Consider the following 17,561-nt stretch of genomic DNA (forward strand, 5'->3'; position numbering starts at 1 on the left):
AGGAGGGCAGCACTAATGGTCAACTTGTATGACCCATAGGATAGTGTCATGGAAATGCTGTAACATGTGAACTGGCAGCTGCTTGAAGATAGATGCAAACTATTACACAAAAGCCCATTTCAAAAATTTGAAGTAAGTAGTCTAGCAGTATAGTACTGCTCCCCACATTTGGCTCTTGTAAGTACCCCATTACAGCCTTAGACTAATTATGGTGTGCACAGAGGACTTCACCCAATCTTTCTTCCTGAGCTATATACACTCCTGGAAATGGAAAAAAGAACACATTGACACCGGTGTGTCAGACCCACCATACTTGCTCCGGACACTGCGAGAGGGCTGTACAAGCAATGATCACACGCACGGCACAGCGGACACACCAGGAACCGCGGTGTTGGCCGTCGAATGGCGCTAGCTGCGCAGCATTTGTGCACCGCCGCCGTCAGTGTCAGCCAGTTTGCCGTGGCATACGGAGCTCCATCGCAGTCTTTAACACTGGTAGCATGCCGTGACAGCGTGGACGTGAACCGTATGTGCAGTTGACGGACTTCGAGCAAGGGCGTATAGTGGGCATGCGGGAGGCCGGGTGGACGTACCGCCGAATTGCTCAACACGTGGGGCGTGAGGTCTCCACAGTACATCAATGTTGTCGCCAGTGGTCGGCGGAAGGTGCACGTGCCCGTCGACCTGGGACCGGACCGCAGCGACGCACGGATGCACGCCAAGACCGTAGGATCCTACGCAGTGCCGTAGGGGACCGCACCGCCACTTCCCAGCAAATTAGGGACACTGTTGCTCCTGGGGTATCGGCGAGGACCATTCGCAACCGTCTCCATGAAGCTGGGCTACGGTCCCGCACACCGTTAGGCCATCTTCCGCTCACGCCCCAACATCGTGCAGCCCGCCTCCAGTGGTGTCGCGACAGGCGTGAATGGAGGGACGAATGGAGACGTGTCGTCTTCAGCAATAAGAGTCTCTTCTGCCTTGGTGCCAATGATGGTCGTATGCGTGTTTGGCGCCGTGCGGGTGAGCGCCACAATCAGGACTGCATACGACCGAGGCACACAGGGCCAACACCCGGCATCATGGTGTGGGGAGCGATCTCCTACACTGGCCGTACACCACTGGTGATCGTCGAGGGGACACTGAATAGTGCACGGTACATCCAAACCGTCATCGAACCCATCGTTCTACCATTCCTAGACCGGCAAGGGAACTTGCTGTTCCAACAGGACAATGCACGTCCGCATGTATCCCGTGCCACCCAACGTGCTCTAGAAGGTGTAAGTCAACTACCCTTGCCAGCAAGATCTCCGGATCTGTCCCCCATTGAGCATGTTTGGGACTGGATGAAGCGTCGTCTCACGCGGTCTGCACGTCCAGCACGAACGCTGGTCCAACTGAGGCGCGAGGTGGAAATGGCATGGCAAGCCATTCCACAGGACTACATCCAGCATCTCTACGATCGTCTCCATGGGAGAATAGCAGCCTGCATTGCTGCGAAAGGTGGATATACACAGTACTAGTGCCGACATTGTGCATGCTCTGTTGCCTGTGTCTATGTGCCTGTGGTTCTGTCAGTGTGATCATGTGATGTATCTGACCCCAGGAATGTGTCAATAAAGTTTCCCCTTCCTGGGACAATGAATTCACGGTGTTCTTATTTCAATTTCCAGGAGTGTATGTGAATGGAACAGATAGAAACCTTAATAAATAGTACAATGGGGGAAGGGGGCGGGGGGTTACCTTTTGTGATTCACTTCCCAGTGGTTAGCAGAATATGAGTGTAGATGAGAGTAGGAGATGGCCAGTTTTTTGCCAGAATATGTACTCTCTGTCTAATGACGTCATTGTTGATAGGCTCTTAAACACCAATATCTACACTTCTTCATTCTCCATCACGTCATTAAATTTTCACAAGATTTCAGTAGAGTACTTCTGAAGCATTGTTGATTGGTAACACAATGTTATGTGGTTGATGACTTCATCCTTATGTTGCCATGCTGTTAGTTGTGACATCAGTGGTGCTTAGTCCATAACCATATGAAGCAATTCTCTGCATGTCCATCTTTTTAGAGGTGGTTGTGGGACTCAGCTGTTCACTACAGGATGTCAGTTCCAACACCTTTCAGCCGTCTAATTTACAAACTGTTATTTTATTTGGCTACCAGTTATGGTGATTTGCTATGCCATCTTCAGGCCCCTGATTGATTTATAGGAAGATTCCAACCTCGTTTCCAGTCAAAATGGGGTCCAGTCTTCAGATACTGGTATCTGCAGGTTTCTGCTTGCTAGAGCAATCCCTTCAGCTATCATCTGCCGACTCTTCCTACACATCGGTCAGGGGCCTGAAGATACACATTGGTGAGGTACCTGAAGATGGCATAGTAAATCGCCAAAATTGGTAGCTGAACAAAATAACAGCTTCAAAATTAGATGGCTGAAAGGTTTTTGATTTGGCATGCTGTATGAAGCAATATTTGGTGCTTTGGAACTCCTGCTTCAACTTTGAAATTGCCATGTCCTAAACTGAACGCAGCTATAAGCCACCATGTTAGTTGTGTGTGTTTTCATTAGGCACTCAATCACAGCTTTTATTTTACTAGCCCAGAGATTTGGTGGCAGGCCCATTCTTGACTAAAATTCTGTGCAGATTTTCTAACGCATCTTTCATCATAGGTGATTTCGTGAAAGAATTTAGGTGTCAACAGTTTCGGTATACCCAGTTTTGTTGCTCTATAATGTGCACTGTCTGCCTAAGGTAATAGCGCCCACTCACAAGGATTCTTCTATGCCCTTAACATTCTTAGTCCTACAACACTTTTCAAGGGCATTATGGGTTATCGCATAACCCCCCCCCCCCCCCCTTTCTCTCTCTCTCTCTCTCTCTCTCTCTCTCTCTCTCTCTCTCTCTCTCTGGAAACCTCAATACTGATTTAATGTTGTCTCTCTTCAACAACACAAAATTCTTTTTCTGTTCCTTGGAGGCCACCTGCTTGCGTATCCATCCTCAAATATGATCTGAAGTGTCTGTCATTGGCTGTAGGCTTTGTGAAGATGTTTAATAAATGGTACTTTTTGTGCCAGAATTTCTTTACTTAAGGTTGAAGTATCACATATTAACATTCATAAACACATACAGGAAGCACGAAGTGGTGAACGCAGTAACAGTCACTGCAACACTAGATGCATGTTCAGGAGATAATGCCGATGTTACTCCTAACACACAGGAACTGATGTCAACGAGTCTAAATACTTTCCAAGAAAAATTAGGCCCATAATTTAAGTCACGGACATCTTCTGCTTAGCAAGACAATGATTGTGAACACAATTTTACAGGGACGAGAGCAAGCAGTATCAGATTTACCAGTCAGGTACTGCTTAACAGTGGCTGAGAAGTGAGCTGTTGAAAGGTATAGCTGGCACAGCTGAAAACTCAGCATGATTTTATTGATTCTTATTGCTGCAAGGTTATGCGTTAATATGTTTGGTCCATCTATGTTTCCACAGATTGGTGTTATTACATTCTGGGTACATTAATCACAACACGAGCAATGGGAGGAAGTGTACCAGGCAGTTACAATGAATGAGAAATTCTGTTCATTCCTGGATTTATTTCTCAAACATTTTGAAGCCTGCTTCCCCCAAAGAAAGATTAAAATATCAACCTGTTGTGGGAGGAAAGCAGGGATAACAGCTGGTATCAAAATATCATGTGCTAAAAAGAAAGACTTAGGTGTAGAACATAGGGCTAGAACAAACCTAGCAGTGAAACTACAATACAAAAAATACAGTGAAATTCTAATGTGGGTAATCAAGAAGGCTAAACAAATGCGTTTTGACTAAAAATTTAGCAAGTTAAACAACAAAGTAAAAACCATATGGAACATCATAAAAAGTGAGACAAATAAGAACATAAAATCTGAACTAGCAGGGACTCCATAGTCCTCTGGTTGTGTTTCAGACAAGAATAACCAAAAAGTTGCAGCCTCGATTTTAATAACTTTTTTCTCACTATAGCTGGAAGTGCAGGGAACCATAATAAACAGTCTCCCATAGAAGCCATAGACCTACTAAATCACATTCAAATCACACCAAATGTAGCACTTCATTTCGAAAGGACAGCTCCTAAAGAAATTGAAAAAAAAAAATTACTTAAAAGCCCTGGATCTTCCAGATATGATGGAATATCAAATTGTATTTTAAAATCATGTGCAGACTTAAACAGTCACATATTATACTATTCAGTCAATGAAAACTGAGACATTTCCCGAGAAACTAAAACATGCAGTAGTGACGCCCATCCACAAAAGTGGGGCAATGAATGTACTATCCAGTTATTGGCCCATCTCTTTGCTGCCAGTGTTCTCAAAGGTGTTCGAAAGAATAGTTTATGATAGGATTTGTGGCCACATGACACAAAATGGCTTACTGACATCTACAAAGTTCGACTTTAATAAGGGATTCTCCACAGAGAGAACAATATTTAGCCTAACAGATGAAATTCAACGTGAATTAAGACTCAGAAAGTATCCAATTGGGATCTCTTGTGACCTATCTAAAGCCTTTGACTGTGTAGATCAGAACATGTTGCTAAAAAAATCTTCCACACTATGGCATCAAAGACAAACTTTTGACATGGCTAGAATCTTATCTACACAACAGGCAGCAAAGCGTTATCTTAATAGGGGCTAGTCTAACAGTTAACTCAAACTGGGAAATTTATGAGGTGTGATTGGAAAGTGGGGAATACGGTGGTTGTGGAAGGGCACGAATTTTGAATTTGGTCAGAAATTCAATGATGGAGAAGGCACGGTGAGCCAGAGCATTGTCATGGTGTAGCACCCAACTCCTGTCTTTCCACAATGCAGACATTTTCTTCCACACCTTTTCATGCAAATGCTCAAGGACACATTTGTAGTATTCCTGGTTAATTGTCTATCATCCAGGGGTAAATTCATGCTGCACAATACCAGTAGAATCGAAAAAAGTCATAAACATTGTCTTCACCTTCGACAGACTTTGCCGTGCTTTTTTTGGTCTTGGTGAACCTGGGGTCTTCCACTGCAAAGACTATACTTTGGTTTCAGGATCATATTCAAATACTCACTATTTGTCACCTGTAATTATCCTATTAACAAATCTGGGTCATTTTTAGTCCGATTAAACAGTTCTTGGCACACTTCAAGTTGATATTGTCTCTGGTCACTTGACAACACTTTTTGAATGAATTTGCGGACACTCGACGCATGTTCAGATCTTCAGTTAAAAATTGACTGAACTACATAGAAACTTAAATTAAGTTCATCATCCATCTCCCTAATTGTAAATCTATGATCAGAGCACACTAAGTCACGAACTTTCACATTTTCATTTGTTTTTGAGGTGGAAGGATGGCCGGACAGTGGTTCATCTTCAAATGATTCACAACCATTTTTATATCTGTTGAACCAGACAAAAACATTTGACTGACTCATAAAATTATCTCCAAAGGTTGTTTTTAATAGTTGGTAAGTCTCAGAAGCTGATTTCTCGGTTTTAAACAAAATTTCACACAAACTCGTTGGTCCCTTTTTACATCCATTTTCACACAGACAGAATGCGGCAACAAGCCCTAACACACACACACTCAACCAGCTGCCTCAATGAACTGAATAAAGGAAACGCAGTTTCCTGTCAGAGGACGTTCAAGGACAAGGCAATGGCTCACTCCCCCCTCCGTGTACCTGCCCACCAAACCAGTAAGCAGTAGCGGATCCATTCTTAAAACTTTTCAATCACACCTCATAAAATATGAAGTTCCCCAGGGCTCAGTCCTGACTTTTCTGATCTACATTAATGATCTACCAGTTACAATTAATGGCAGAGCAAAAATAGTCATGTTTGCGGATGATACAATTATTCTGATCAAGGGTCCCAACTCCGCAATGCAGGATACAGCCCTCTCAGTCACTAACCAAGTACACAAATGGTTCATACCATATAGCCTAACCCTAAATTTTGAAAAACTAACATTATACAGTTTCAGACAGTAAATAAAAGACTTCAGCTTCCTGAAATGGAGATCAACATCCAAAAAATTTATGAAACCATTCATACACAATTCATAGGCATCCAGATAGACAGATAGCTTGGATGGAAAGAGCAAGTTGATCAGCTGGTCAAAAAACTTAGCACAGCGTGGTTTTCCCTCAGAACTATTTCTCACATTGTTGGCAGAGAAATATTGCTCTTGTCATAGTTTGCATATTTCTGTTGTGTTCTGTCCTATGGTATTATCTTCTGGGGAAATGCTACAGGAGTTGAAAAAGTGTTCAAACAGCAAAAACAAGCAGTGAGGTTAATATGTGGGTTCTCTAACAGAACATCCTGCAGTGGTCTCTCTCTAAGACTCTCAGAATATTTACTTTTACAGATCAATATGTATACTCAATGCCTAACATGTCTTCTTCATGGTAAGCAGCACATTGTTGATACTTCTACCTGGGGTTTCCATTGTTTGATATACTCACTGATGTTTGTAGCCAGCAACAAGGAATTATTCTAGGTGGAGGGGGGGACTTGTGATATTCACAAGAATAACACGAGATTGGGGAAAAATTTCAACCAAGTCTCTGCAACTCTCACTAAAGCCCATAGGGGAGCAACTAAGCTTCCCATCAGTATAAAAAAGGAAATTAATAGCATACAGATATTCCAAGGGAAACTAAAAACATTCCTCAGAGAACAAACTTATCATAAAATGAATTAATTCGTAGTGGAATAAAACAACCTTTTGAGTCAAAATAGGGAAAACCACTTAGATTAAATAATGAAAAAACATTCGTAAAATAAAATCTTTATTTAAATTATGAAGACAAAATTGAACAAAGGAAAATCCAGGATGGAATGTAACAAAACTGTGTATTTCTGCCGTAAATTATAATGATAAAATGTAAATTTATTTATGTCGTAGGTTAAAATGTGCACACTTTAACTTATACCAGTGAAATGCAGGTTGTAATATTGTACGCAAACAATCATTCATAGAAAATAACTACTTGTATCAAACAGTGGAAAATCCGAGATGGAATGTGACAGTATTATGAAAAGGATAGTTGCCTCTCACCATGTAGCAGAGATGCTAAGTCACAGATAAGCACAACAAAAAGACTGTCATAAATTGAGCTTTTGGCCAACAAGACAAAACACACACATGCACACACGTACACACATATAGTGTGTGTGTTGTCTATTTTCAACAAAGGCCTTGTTCGTCAAAAGCTCACTCTTAGACAGTCTTTTTGTTGTGCCTGTCTGCAATTCAGCATCTCCCATATATGTAAGCAAATACCCTTTTCATAATGTAAGTATTTGTATAATATATAAATTGCTCACATAATTTTCTGTTATTTCACTTGACTTGTCCTATATTACTTGTACACCATTTGTAGAATATGTGATCAACATGATCAAGTAAGAAATCAAATCAGACCAATCAAGAAAACTGAACTTTTTTAGGAAACCTGTTAATTAGTAGCTTCATCATTAAGTGATCCTCTCCATAATCAAAAAAAATTCTGAGTCATCTATTTTTTGTAGCTAACAACTAATCAATTGAAACAATGTCAACTTTTTGTGTAAAGAACTCTGTGCATCTTGACAGTGGTCAGAATTTTACCTCTGATAAGAAAATTTATGCTGTCAAAAAAGCAAGTACTCAGTGTCATTCCAGGTGACTTCCTCTCCGAGATGGTTTTACCACATATTTACGTATGCTCATATGAGCATTAAGAACATGAACTTATATGTACATTGCTTATCTCATTAGATGCAGCAACTTCTGGATGCCTATACAAATATTAAAGACTGGAAACAACGTCCATTTTTCTTAGTACAAGTACAAAGTGGTAAAGTTTCCATACTTCCGCTATGTGACATTGATTTACTGAAACAAGAATGTCATATAGAAAATGAAAATAATATAACAAATGGATTGTATCTTGGGTTTGCTGATCCATCAGTATTACCTGCTAATCCTGGATGGCCATTACGGAACCTACTGGCGCTTGTCATCTACCACTGGTATGTTGTCTAGGAGTTTGTCTGAATTGTAATTTGTGATTTTTCTCTCACTGCATTTATCTCTTAAAGTACAATAGTAATGGAAACAAAGTTTGGTCTTCATTCTTGATTATATTGTGTTAAAAATCTTTTAATTCTTTAAAGTTGAAATTTTTCTGTGGCTGACTGATGTCATATATTGAGTACAAGACTTCTCAGTAATCAGTAACTTCATAAAAAAGCAGTATTAATTTCAGGCAGTGAAATACTACTGGTTTCTTTTTCACTTATTATTTTGTTCAATTTCCATCATCAGTGTTTATTGATGTCTTTTAAGTACTGCTTATTTCTAATCCATCTAATGCATTGTGACAAAATGAAATTGTCCACCAAGAAATAGTAGTAATTTCATTGATCTCGGCTCTTTGTAAATCAAGGAACAGGTATAAACTGACATCTGTAATAATACAAAGAATGAGTTGTTTATGAACATATCTGTGTTTGTGTCACAGACCAGTTCATAGTTTCAATATACATCATTACAAATCAATATTTGGCAAGTAATATATTTAAAAAATGTGACCACTTTGTGAATTTCAAGAGCTGAGTCATCGATGTTGTAGCATAAGAAATAGAATTTTTTGAGTGCATGCAAATTATTTATATAATTTAATTTTTTTAAAAACTGTGATTTAAAAACCTTAATCATTTTATATTTTTAATTTATATTTGTACATACTCTTCTGAACTCCTCAGAAACTCTACTGCTTATCATAAAGGATAAAATGTTATGCCAGGAAAGACTTGACTACAACCGTTGTATTGTTTATAACTGAAGCTAGTAACGTGGTAAAGCACTAATCCTGTCTGTGACAGAACACCACATTTGAAGAAATAAATTCAGATTTAATTCATCTTCTGGGACACAGTTGCAACCTCTCAACATTTTTCACTTTGCTGACTTCTCTTCCAGAGAGTGAAAGTTTTCATTTCAGAACAGACCCACACGCTAAGATCTTTTCTCCACAGGGGTGAAATTTATATATAGAAAAGAACTGTCTCTAGGGTTCTCTTCCCCCCAGGCGGCCCACAGTCCCTTTTGTGGGTACGTGTCTAGCGTGCACGGGGCCCCAAGCTATTGCAGCCTTCTTCCTTTTTCCAGACTGCATTACCATCCCTGTTCCTCTCCTTCTTTGTCCTTGAACCTTTCTTCCTGCCCCCTCCCTTCCCTCTTGGTGGACTTCTTTATATTGAAACATTTTCCATTCAGTGTGAGCCATTTGGGGATGAACTCCCAACCTAGTTTCCATGGTGCAGGCTCCTCTCCCCCTCCCTTTTCCCCTTGCACCCTGGTTCCCTTCCTGCTAGGCCACCAGGAAGGTGCCAGTCCGTGTGGTGGGGCTGTTAAGTATCCACTTGGCTGAGCCCCCTGACAACACAGGGATCACACTGCTAGTACCTGAGCTGTTAACACCATGTGTGTGCCAAGGAGTCAATGCTCATCACTTTGGGGCATCAGAACTCCCGGCAATGGCCGCCGTGCCAGACGGCCCTTGCTGTGGCTGGGTGGCGCCAACAGGGTGAGCCCCTGGTCAGAGTGGGTGGTACTAGGGCGGACACCTTGCACATGAAGCGACAAAAGTGTCAACATCCTGGCCATTCTGTGGCCATCTCTCAGAGTGATAGAAGACTTGACACTCCTTCTTCTGATCCTTCGGCCTTCCACTCCCTGGCCACCCCCTGGGAAGAGGGTCAAGCTCGCCGGCTTGGGTTGAAACTCGGTACCTGGTTTGTACCAGGACAGATGGTGAAAGTTTTGCCATGACCAAGCCTTTGTTTTTCATGTAGACGATTGAAGATAAGTGTGGCGAAGTGGAATCCTTGAGTAAAATGCGGTCCAGTTCTTTGCTCATAAAGACATCTTTTGCTGCCCATTCTGAAGCCCTGCATGCTTGTGACCATCTCGGGGACATCGCAGTCTCTGTCGCACCCCACCAATCCTTGAACTCAGTACAGGGCATCATTTTCCACAAGGATCTTCTTCTCCGAACTGACAAGGAGCTCCGTGCAAACCTCGAGCGGTGAGGAGTTCGATTTATCTGCCGTGTACAACGAGGCCCTAAAAATAATCACACCGATACAGGTGCCTTTATCCTGGCTTTCAAGGGGAATATGCTCGCAGAGAAGGTCGAAGTGATGGTGTATCGTTGTGATATAAAAACTTACATTCCACCACTGATGTGATGCTTTAAATGCTTACGGTTTGGACACGTCTTGCCGCTGCACCCATGATCCCCTCTGCAGTGACTGTGGGCGCCCCTCCCCTCCATGAGGAGAGTGGCCATGCTCCCCGAAAGAACAGCGGATTCAAGAATATAAGACCTTAGATCAACTTACCTGCGCTGAGGCTTGTTGAAAGTATGACCAGCTCCATCCCGTGCCTATAACTTCTACTTTTGCTTCAGTTATGTCCATCCCCCTCCTACCCCCTCCTCTTCCCAGCCCCACCCCATTTGTACTGCACCTTCCTCCTCACCCTCCTGCTCCCACTCCCCTTCCCCCTCCCCATCAGTGCCCACACCCACCATTTCGAGTGCTGCTCCCCCACTGGAGAAGTGCTCCCCGTCTTCGGCAGCCGCTGGTGCTGGAGCTCACTCCCGGGACTCCTCTTCCTGGTACCCCCCTGAAAGGCAACCTGCAGCTCCACATCAGCCGCGTGGTCCGCGGCCGGTGGGCACCATGATTGCTAGGTGTAATTTCATGCTCGACCTTGCTGCAGTCTGCCCTTCTCTTCCTCCACAAGAGAAGAAGCAGAAACACAAGAATAAGAGGAAGGCCCCTCTGGTACCCCATGAGGTGGCACCTTCCCCTCCTCCAGCCAATGAACCAACAGTGTCTGACCCCAACTATATGGACATTACCCCATCCTTATCGGTGATGGATGGCGACTCAGCGGAGTGACCAGCTCTGGTCTGTTTGCTTCCCATTTGGATTCCAGCTTGAGAATCCTCCAGTGGAATTGTAATGGATAATTGTGTCTCCTCCCAGAGTTGCAGCCCCTTCTTTCCTCCTACTCTGCTGCTTGCATTGCTCTCCAGGAGACCCATTTTGTCAATTCTTACTCACCCACCCTTCATGGGTTCCACACTTTCTGTCGTAACCGAATCGGCCCCGTTGTGGACTTCTGGTGGTGTTTGCACCTTGGTCCACAAGGACATTGTTAGTAAATGGGTTCCCCTCCATACCACTCAGGAAGCAATAACTGTCAGGGTCCATCTGGCCACTCCAATCACAATCTGTAATCTCTACCTCCCGCCTGACAGGCCGCCCTTTATCCCTTGCCCTAACCACCCTTCTTCAACAACTCCCTTCTCCCTTCCTGCTTCTAGGGGACTTTAATGCCAGCAACCCTCTTTGGGGTGGTTACACGACTACTGCCCTGGACAGGACAGTTGAAGCTGTTCTGGCAGGGCTTGACCTCTGTCTACTAAACACCAATGCTCCCACACACTTTAGTGTGGCACACAGCACTTTCTCTGCCATTGACCTCTCCAACTGCAGTCCCGGCCTTCTTCCCTCCATTCAGTGAGGTGTCCACGATGACTTACGTGACAGCGATCATTACCCGATTGTTTCGACCTTCCTTCAGTGTATCTCGCTCCATCACCCTCCCAGGTGGGCGTTCTCTAAAGCTGATAGGGGTGCCTTCTCCTCTGCTACCATCCCCCCTTTTACTACCACCAGCAGTATTGATGAATCTACACAGACTTTGACTGCCGCCATTCTTTCCGCAGCTGTTTCAGCCATCCCTTCTTCCTCAGGTTACCCCCGTCGGAAGGTGGTCCCTTGGTGGACTGTGGAAATTGCTGTGGCCATAAAAGACCGCTGCCATGCTCATCAACACTTCGAGTGGCACCCTTATACTGCTCGCCTTCTAGTCTTTAAACAACTCCGCACCTGGGCGCATTAATCAAATTTCAGAAACTGATTTGCTGAGAACAATATGTGGCTGCCATAGGACCACACACCTCCTCTTCACAAGTCTGGGCAAAACTCAGGCGAATTTTTGGCCCTCGTCCTCCTACCGGCATTGCAGGAATTTCTGTGCATGGTGTTGTCCTTACCCATCTGGACTTTGTCGCAGAGCATTTCGCTCAATACTTTGCCCAAGCCTCTGCATCTACTCAGTATCTGCCCAAATTCCTCCTCCTGAAAGAGTGCTCAGAATGACTGCCTTTGTCTTTTGTTTCTCGCTGCTTGGAGCCCCATTTAGCGAGTGGGAATTCACCAGCGCCCTCACCCTTTGTCCTGACATGGCTCCTGGACCGGATTAGATGCATAACCAAATGCTCCAACACTTATCAGTGGCTGGCCACCGTCGTATACTGACCCTTTTCAACCGTCTGTGGAGTGAGGGGGTATTTCCTACCCTGTGGCAGGAAAGCACTGTTATTCTGGTGTTGAATCCTGGGAAGCCATCTCTTCAGTTGGATAGCTACTGTCCAATTAACCTTACCAACACCCTCTGCAAGCTCCTTGAATGCCTGGTGAGTCAGTGGCTTGAATCCCACAACCTTTTATCATCGACTCAAGGTGGTTTTCACTGTGGCCACTCTATGGTGAATAACTTGGTCCACCTGGAGTCTGCTATCTGGTCAGCTTTTGCCCATCGGCACACATTGCAGTCTTCTTTGACCTTCATAAAGCCTACAACACCACCTGGCGCCACCAGATCCTCACCACCCTTCACGAATGGGGCCTTCGTGGCACTCTGCCCGTTTTTATCCGTAACTTTCTTTCTTGTCACTCTTTCCGGGTCCAAATTGGTTCCACCTACAGCACTTCCCATCTGCAAGAAAATGGGGTTCCACAGGGTTCCTTGCTGAGCGTCCCTCTATTTCTTGTAGCCATTAATGGACTGGTGGTGGCTGCTGGGCTGACAGTGTCCCCCTTTTTGTATGCTGACGATTTTTGTATCTACACTCATGCTCATAAATTAAGGATAATTGTAGAATGTGGTGCCACACAACATGGCACTACACAAAACTGGTGCTAATAGCACAAGCACATAGGGAACACAGACGGCACAGATCTTTAAGTGCACAGTATTGGTTATATGTCGAGAAAACCATCCCAAAACACATGCTGCAAAATGCCGCTGTTTCCTGCGCATGTACCCTGACATCAGTATGGGATATGATCACCATGCACACGTACACAGGCCGCACAACGGGTTGGCATACTCTGGATCAGGTGGTTGAGCAGCTGCTTGGGTATAGCCTCCCATTCTTGCACCAGTGCCTGTCGGAGCTCCTGAAGTGTCACAGGGGTTTGAATACGTGCAGCGATACGTCGACTGAGAGCATCCCAGACGTGCTCGATGGGGTTTAGGTCTGGAGAACAGGCAGGCCATTCCATTCGCCTGATATCTTCTGTTTCGAGGCTCTCATCCACGATGGCAGCTCAGTGTGGCCGTGCATTATCATCCATCAGGAGGAAGGTGGGAGCCACTCACCCGTGAAAAGGCAGACATACTGATGCAAAATGATGTCCCTATACACCTGACCTGTTACAGTTCTTCTGTCAAAGACATGCAGGGGTGTACGTGCACCAATCATAATCCCACCCCACACCATCAAACGACGACCTCCATACAGGTCCCTTTCAAGGACATTAAGAGGTTGGTATCTGGTTCCCAGTTCACACCAGATGAAAACCCAGTGAGAATCACTGTTCAGACTATACCTGGACTCTTCTGTGAACATAACCTGGGACCACTGTTCCAATGACTATATACTGTGTTCTTGACACCAGGCACTACTGGCTCTCCTGTGACCAGGGATCAGTGGAATGCACCTTGCAGGTCTCCAGGCAAATAAACTATGTCTTCTCAGTCATCTGTAGGCTGTGTGTCTGCAGACAATTGTTCCAGTGGCTGCAGTAAGGTCCTGAGCAAGGCTACCTGCCGTACTCCGTGGCCGTCTGCGGGCACTAATGGTGAGATATCGGTCTTCTTGTGGTATTGTACACTGTGGACGTCCTGGACAATTTCCTGTCTGCTGGAACCATTGCCATAATCTTGAGATCACACTTTGTGGCACACGGAGGACCTGTACTACGACCTGCTGTGTTTGACCAGCCTCCAGTCGCCCTAGTATACTACCCCTCATAACGCCATCAATATGTGTGTTCTTTGAGCCGTTTTCAACACACAATCACCATTAGCACGTCTGAAAACATCTGCACACTTACTCGCTGCACCATACTCTGACATGCCCCAACACACCTCTGCGTATGTGGACTGCTACCAGCGCCACTGTGCGATGACTGCAGGTCAAATGCACCACATGGTCATACCCTGAGGTGATTTAAACCCGCAAACCACCAACCAGACCATTGTTTCACCATGTATCATCTTTATTCTTAATTTATGAGCATGAGTGTACGTTGCTTCCTCCGTCATGGGAACTGCAGAATGCTGTCTACAGGGGGCAATCTACCTCTCGCAATCTTGGGCTCTCTCCCATGGTTTTCAGTTTTCGGTGGCCAAGTTGCGTGTCGTGCATTTCTGCTGTTGACGTACAGTCCATCCCCATCTGGACCTGTTCCTCGATGGCCAGTCCCTCGAGGTGGTGGACGGCCAGCGCTTCTTGGGTCTGGTCTTCAATTCCCAGTTGACATGGCTCCCTCATCTTCGCCATCTGAAGAGGACATGCTGGTTACATCTCAATGTTCTTAGATGTCTGTGCAATACCACCTGGGGTGCAAACTGCTCTATTCTACTGTAATTGTACAAAGCACTGGTCCAGTCTCATTTAGACTACAGGAGTCATGTCTATGGTTCTGTGTCACCTTTGACATTCCAGATACTAGACCCCATCCGCCACCGTGGGGTATGACTTAAATATGGTCTCCTTTATCCAGACGCGGAGATCAACCTCCCGTGGCGGCGGCCACAATGTGGGCTTACCATGGCTGCCCGCATTCAGTTGCTCTTTTCTGAGCTCCAGCACTTCCCTGTACCGCCTCTTTTCTCCGCTCACACACGTACCCCTCTGTGGTGCATCTCTCAGCCACAGCTCTGTCTTGATCTCTCCATGAATTCAAAGGATTCTGTCCCTCCGGAGGCCCTTCACCACCATTTCTACCGTCTCCTCAGTTCATTCCAGGGTTCAGAAGTGATTTATGCTGATGGCTCCATGGTTGCTGGTCACACTGGTTATGCTTACACCTATGCGAGACACAAGGAACTTCGTTCCTTGCCAGATGGCTGCAGTGTTTTTACTGCAGAATTGAGAGCCATCTTGCACGCACTGGACCGTATCCGCTTCTGCTCAGGACTGTCCTTCGCTATCTGTAGTGACTCCTTGAGTAGTTTGCAAGCTATCGCCCAGTGCTTCCCTCGCCATCTGTTGGTCATAGCTATCCAGGACTCCCTTTCTCTTCTTGATCAACATGGATACTCAGTGGTTTTCACTTGGACCCCAGGCCATGTTGGGATCCACGGCAATGAACTTGCTGATCAACTGGCTAAATTGGCTACTAATTTGCTGTTGGCATTCCGGAAATAGATCTTCACTTGGCATTACATCATCAGGTTTTGGGACTTTGGAATGCAGAATGGTACACTTTTTCTTCTCTGAACAAGCTCAGGATGATAAAGGATTCTACAACTATGTGGCGGTCCTCCTTACCGGCCTCTCGTAAGGCCTCTGTCATCCTTTGCTGGCTCTGCATCAGCCATGCTTGGCTGACTCACAGCTATCTCCTGCGTTGTGAGGACTCCCCTCTCTGTCGTTGTGGATTGATGTTGACTGTGGTTCACCTCTTAATGGACTGTCCCAACTTAACTGTCATGTGACAGAATTCTGGCTTTCCTGACTCGCAACCCCTGGTGTTGGCTGACAATGCCTCAGCGGCTGATCTCATTTTACAGTTTTTTTTTTTATTTTTTTTTTTTTATTGCTTTATTTAAGGGTGGAACCTTCAACCTTATTGGTGTGTGGAGGGGATGGCAGGCTGTCTTGCTCCACCCTTCGCCCCGACTGGACTGGCTTTGATTGGGCTTGGTGGTTCACCCCAGCCATCTGTCTTCCCACTCCTCTGCTTATGGCGTCTGTTTTATCTTGAGTGTCTACCTTGTCTACCTGTGCTTCTTTCTTCATGCTGCTGTCATTCATTGCTTTCTTTCCCTCCTTTCTTCTTCTGCCTTCTTCCTTCCTACTCTGTCAATAGTTTGTAATTTTATGGCCATTGTAGTTCCCTCTTATAGTGTGAGGTTTTATCGGTTTTAGTTATCCCAAGGTCGGAGGGACTGATGACCACATAGTTTGATCCCTTCTCCAACCCAACCAGCCAACCAAATGTTCTCTTGGTCACCATTTAAGGCGTGCCCAGATAGTGTGGTTGTTACAAAATTTCCCAATAAATCCCAGGGATTCAGAGATCCTCTGAGATACATTGCCTGGCACTAGTGGTTACTTTCAGTGAACCCTCAATCTAACCTGGAAAAATACCATTTTGTAATTTCCTGCACATATAACATGTAGGATACCTATCTGTGAAATGTTCAAATACATTATGAATAATTAAGGAAACAAAAATGAGTAACATTGTGTTAAAATGTAATAGCAGGTTGTGTATCAAATTTGCAGTGGAAATTTATTTGACTGAAATACTGTTGTAACCTAAGGTCATGATGAACTATGCTGCCATTACTTTATGTGACTTGCTGCAAATAAACAGCAGCTACACAAGGTGGAAGTTGTTCAGTAACAAACTGACCGGTCACTACAAGTATCTGGAGTCGTGCTCTCTGCAGCATTTCCCACGGATGCAGAAGAGTGCATATAGGAGTCACAGTTGTCCCACAGCCTGTGGGTCCTGTTGTATACTACATACTTTGTCAGCACACATCATCTAATGTATGTAGAGAGCAGCATGCTGTTGCTGTCAAATCTAAGACCTGCCGTAACAGTGTGTCTCAATCATGTGACTGGGAGTCGCGTTACATGTTGAGAAAATCTGATTCACTAAGTAACAACGAAAATAATCAGTTTTTGACAATATAATGTAACTGGATAGATAAAAAAATCTACTCAACAAGTGGGAACAGAAGAACACACATATATACTAAAAAAAAAAAAAAGTTTTAAGTATGCAAGCTTTTGAAGCCAGTGGCTCCTCCTTCCACCAGAATGGAAAGGAAGAAGGGTGAAGGAAAAGGACTGGATAGGTTTAGGGAAAAGGGTAGAGTTCAGAAAAGCCACGAGAACTCCATGTCAGGGGAGACTTACCGGACACTAAGTCTCCTCTGATCCATGGTTCTGGGTGACTTTTCCGAACTCTACTCCTTTCCCTAAACCACTCCAGTCCTTTTCCTTCAACCCTCTTCCTTCCCTTCAACTCTTCTGCTGGAAGAAGGAGCCACTGGCTTTGCAAGCGTGCATACTTAAAACCTTTTTTTGTATGTGTGTTCTTCTGCCACCACTTGGTGAGTAGATTTTTTACCTACCTAGTTA

General features: G+C 44.6%; 1 protein-coding gene across 1 annotated transcript in view; it reads left to right on the forward strand.

The window, feature by feature from the left end:
* Nucleotides 1-17,561, forward strand: part of LOC124590150 (ubiquitin-like modifier-activating enzyme ATG7) — a 100,275-nt gene that overhangs the window by 4,781 nt on the left and 77,933 nt on the right. Inside the window, exon 4 of the mRNA XM_047131626.1 lies at nucleotides 7,808-8,061. Within this exon, the coding sequence (XP_046987582.1) occupies nucleotides 7,808-8,061 (254 nt within the window). The remainder of the gene's footprint in view (nucleotides 1-7,807; nucleotides 8,062-17,561) is intronic.

Source organism: Schistocerca americana, chromosome 2, assembly GCF_021461395.2.
Source record: "Schistocerca americana isolate TAMUIC-IGC-003095 chromosome 2, iqSchAmer2.1, whole genome shotgun sequence".
Taxonomy (NCBI): domain Eukaryota; kingdom Metazoa; phylum Arthropoda; class Insecta; order Orthoptera; family Acrididae; genus Schistocerca; species Schistocerca americana.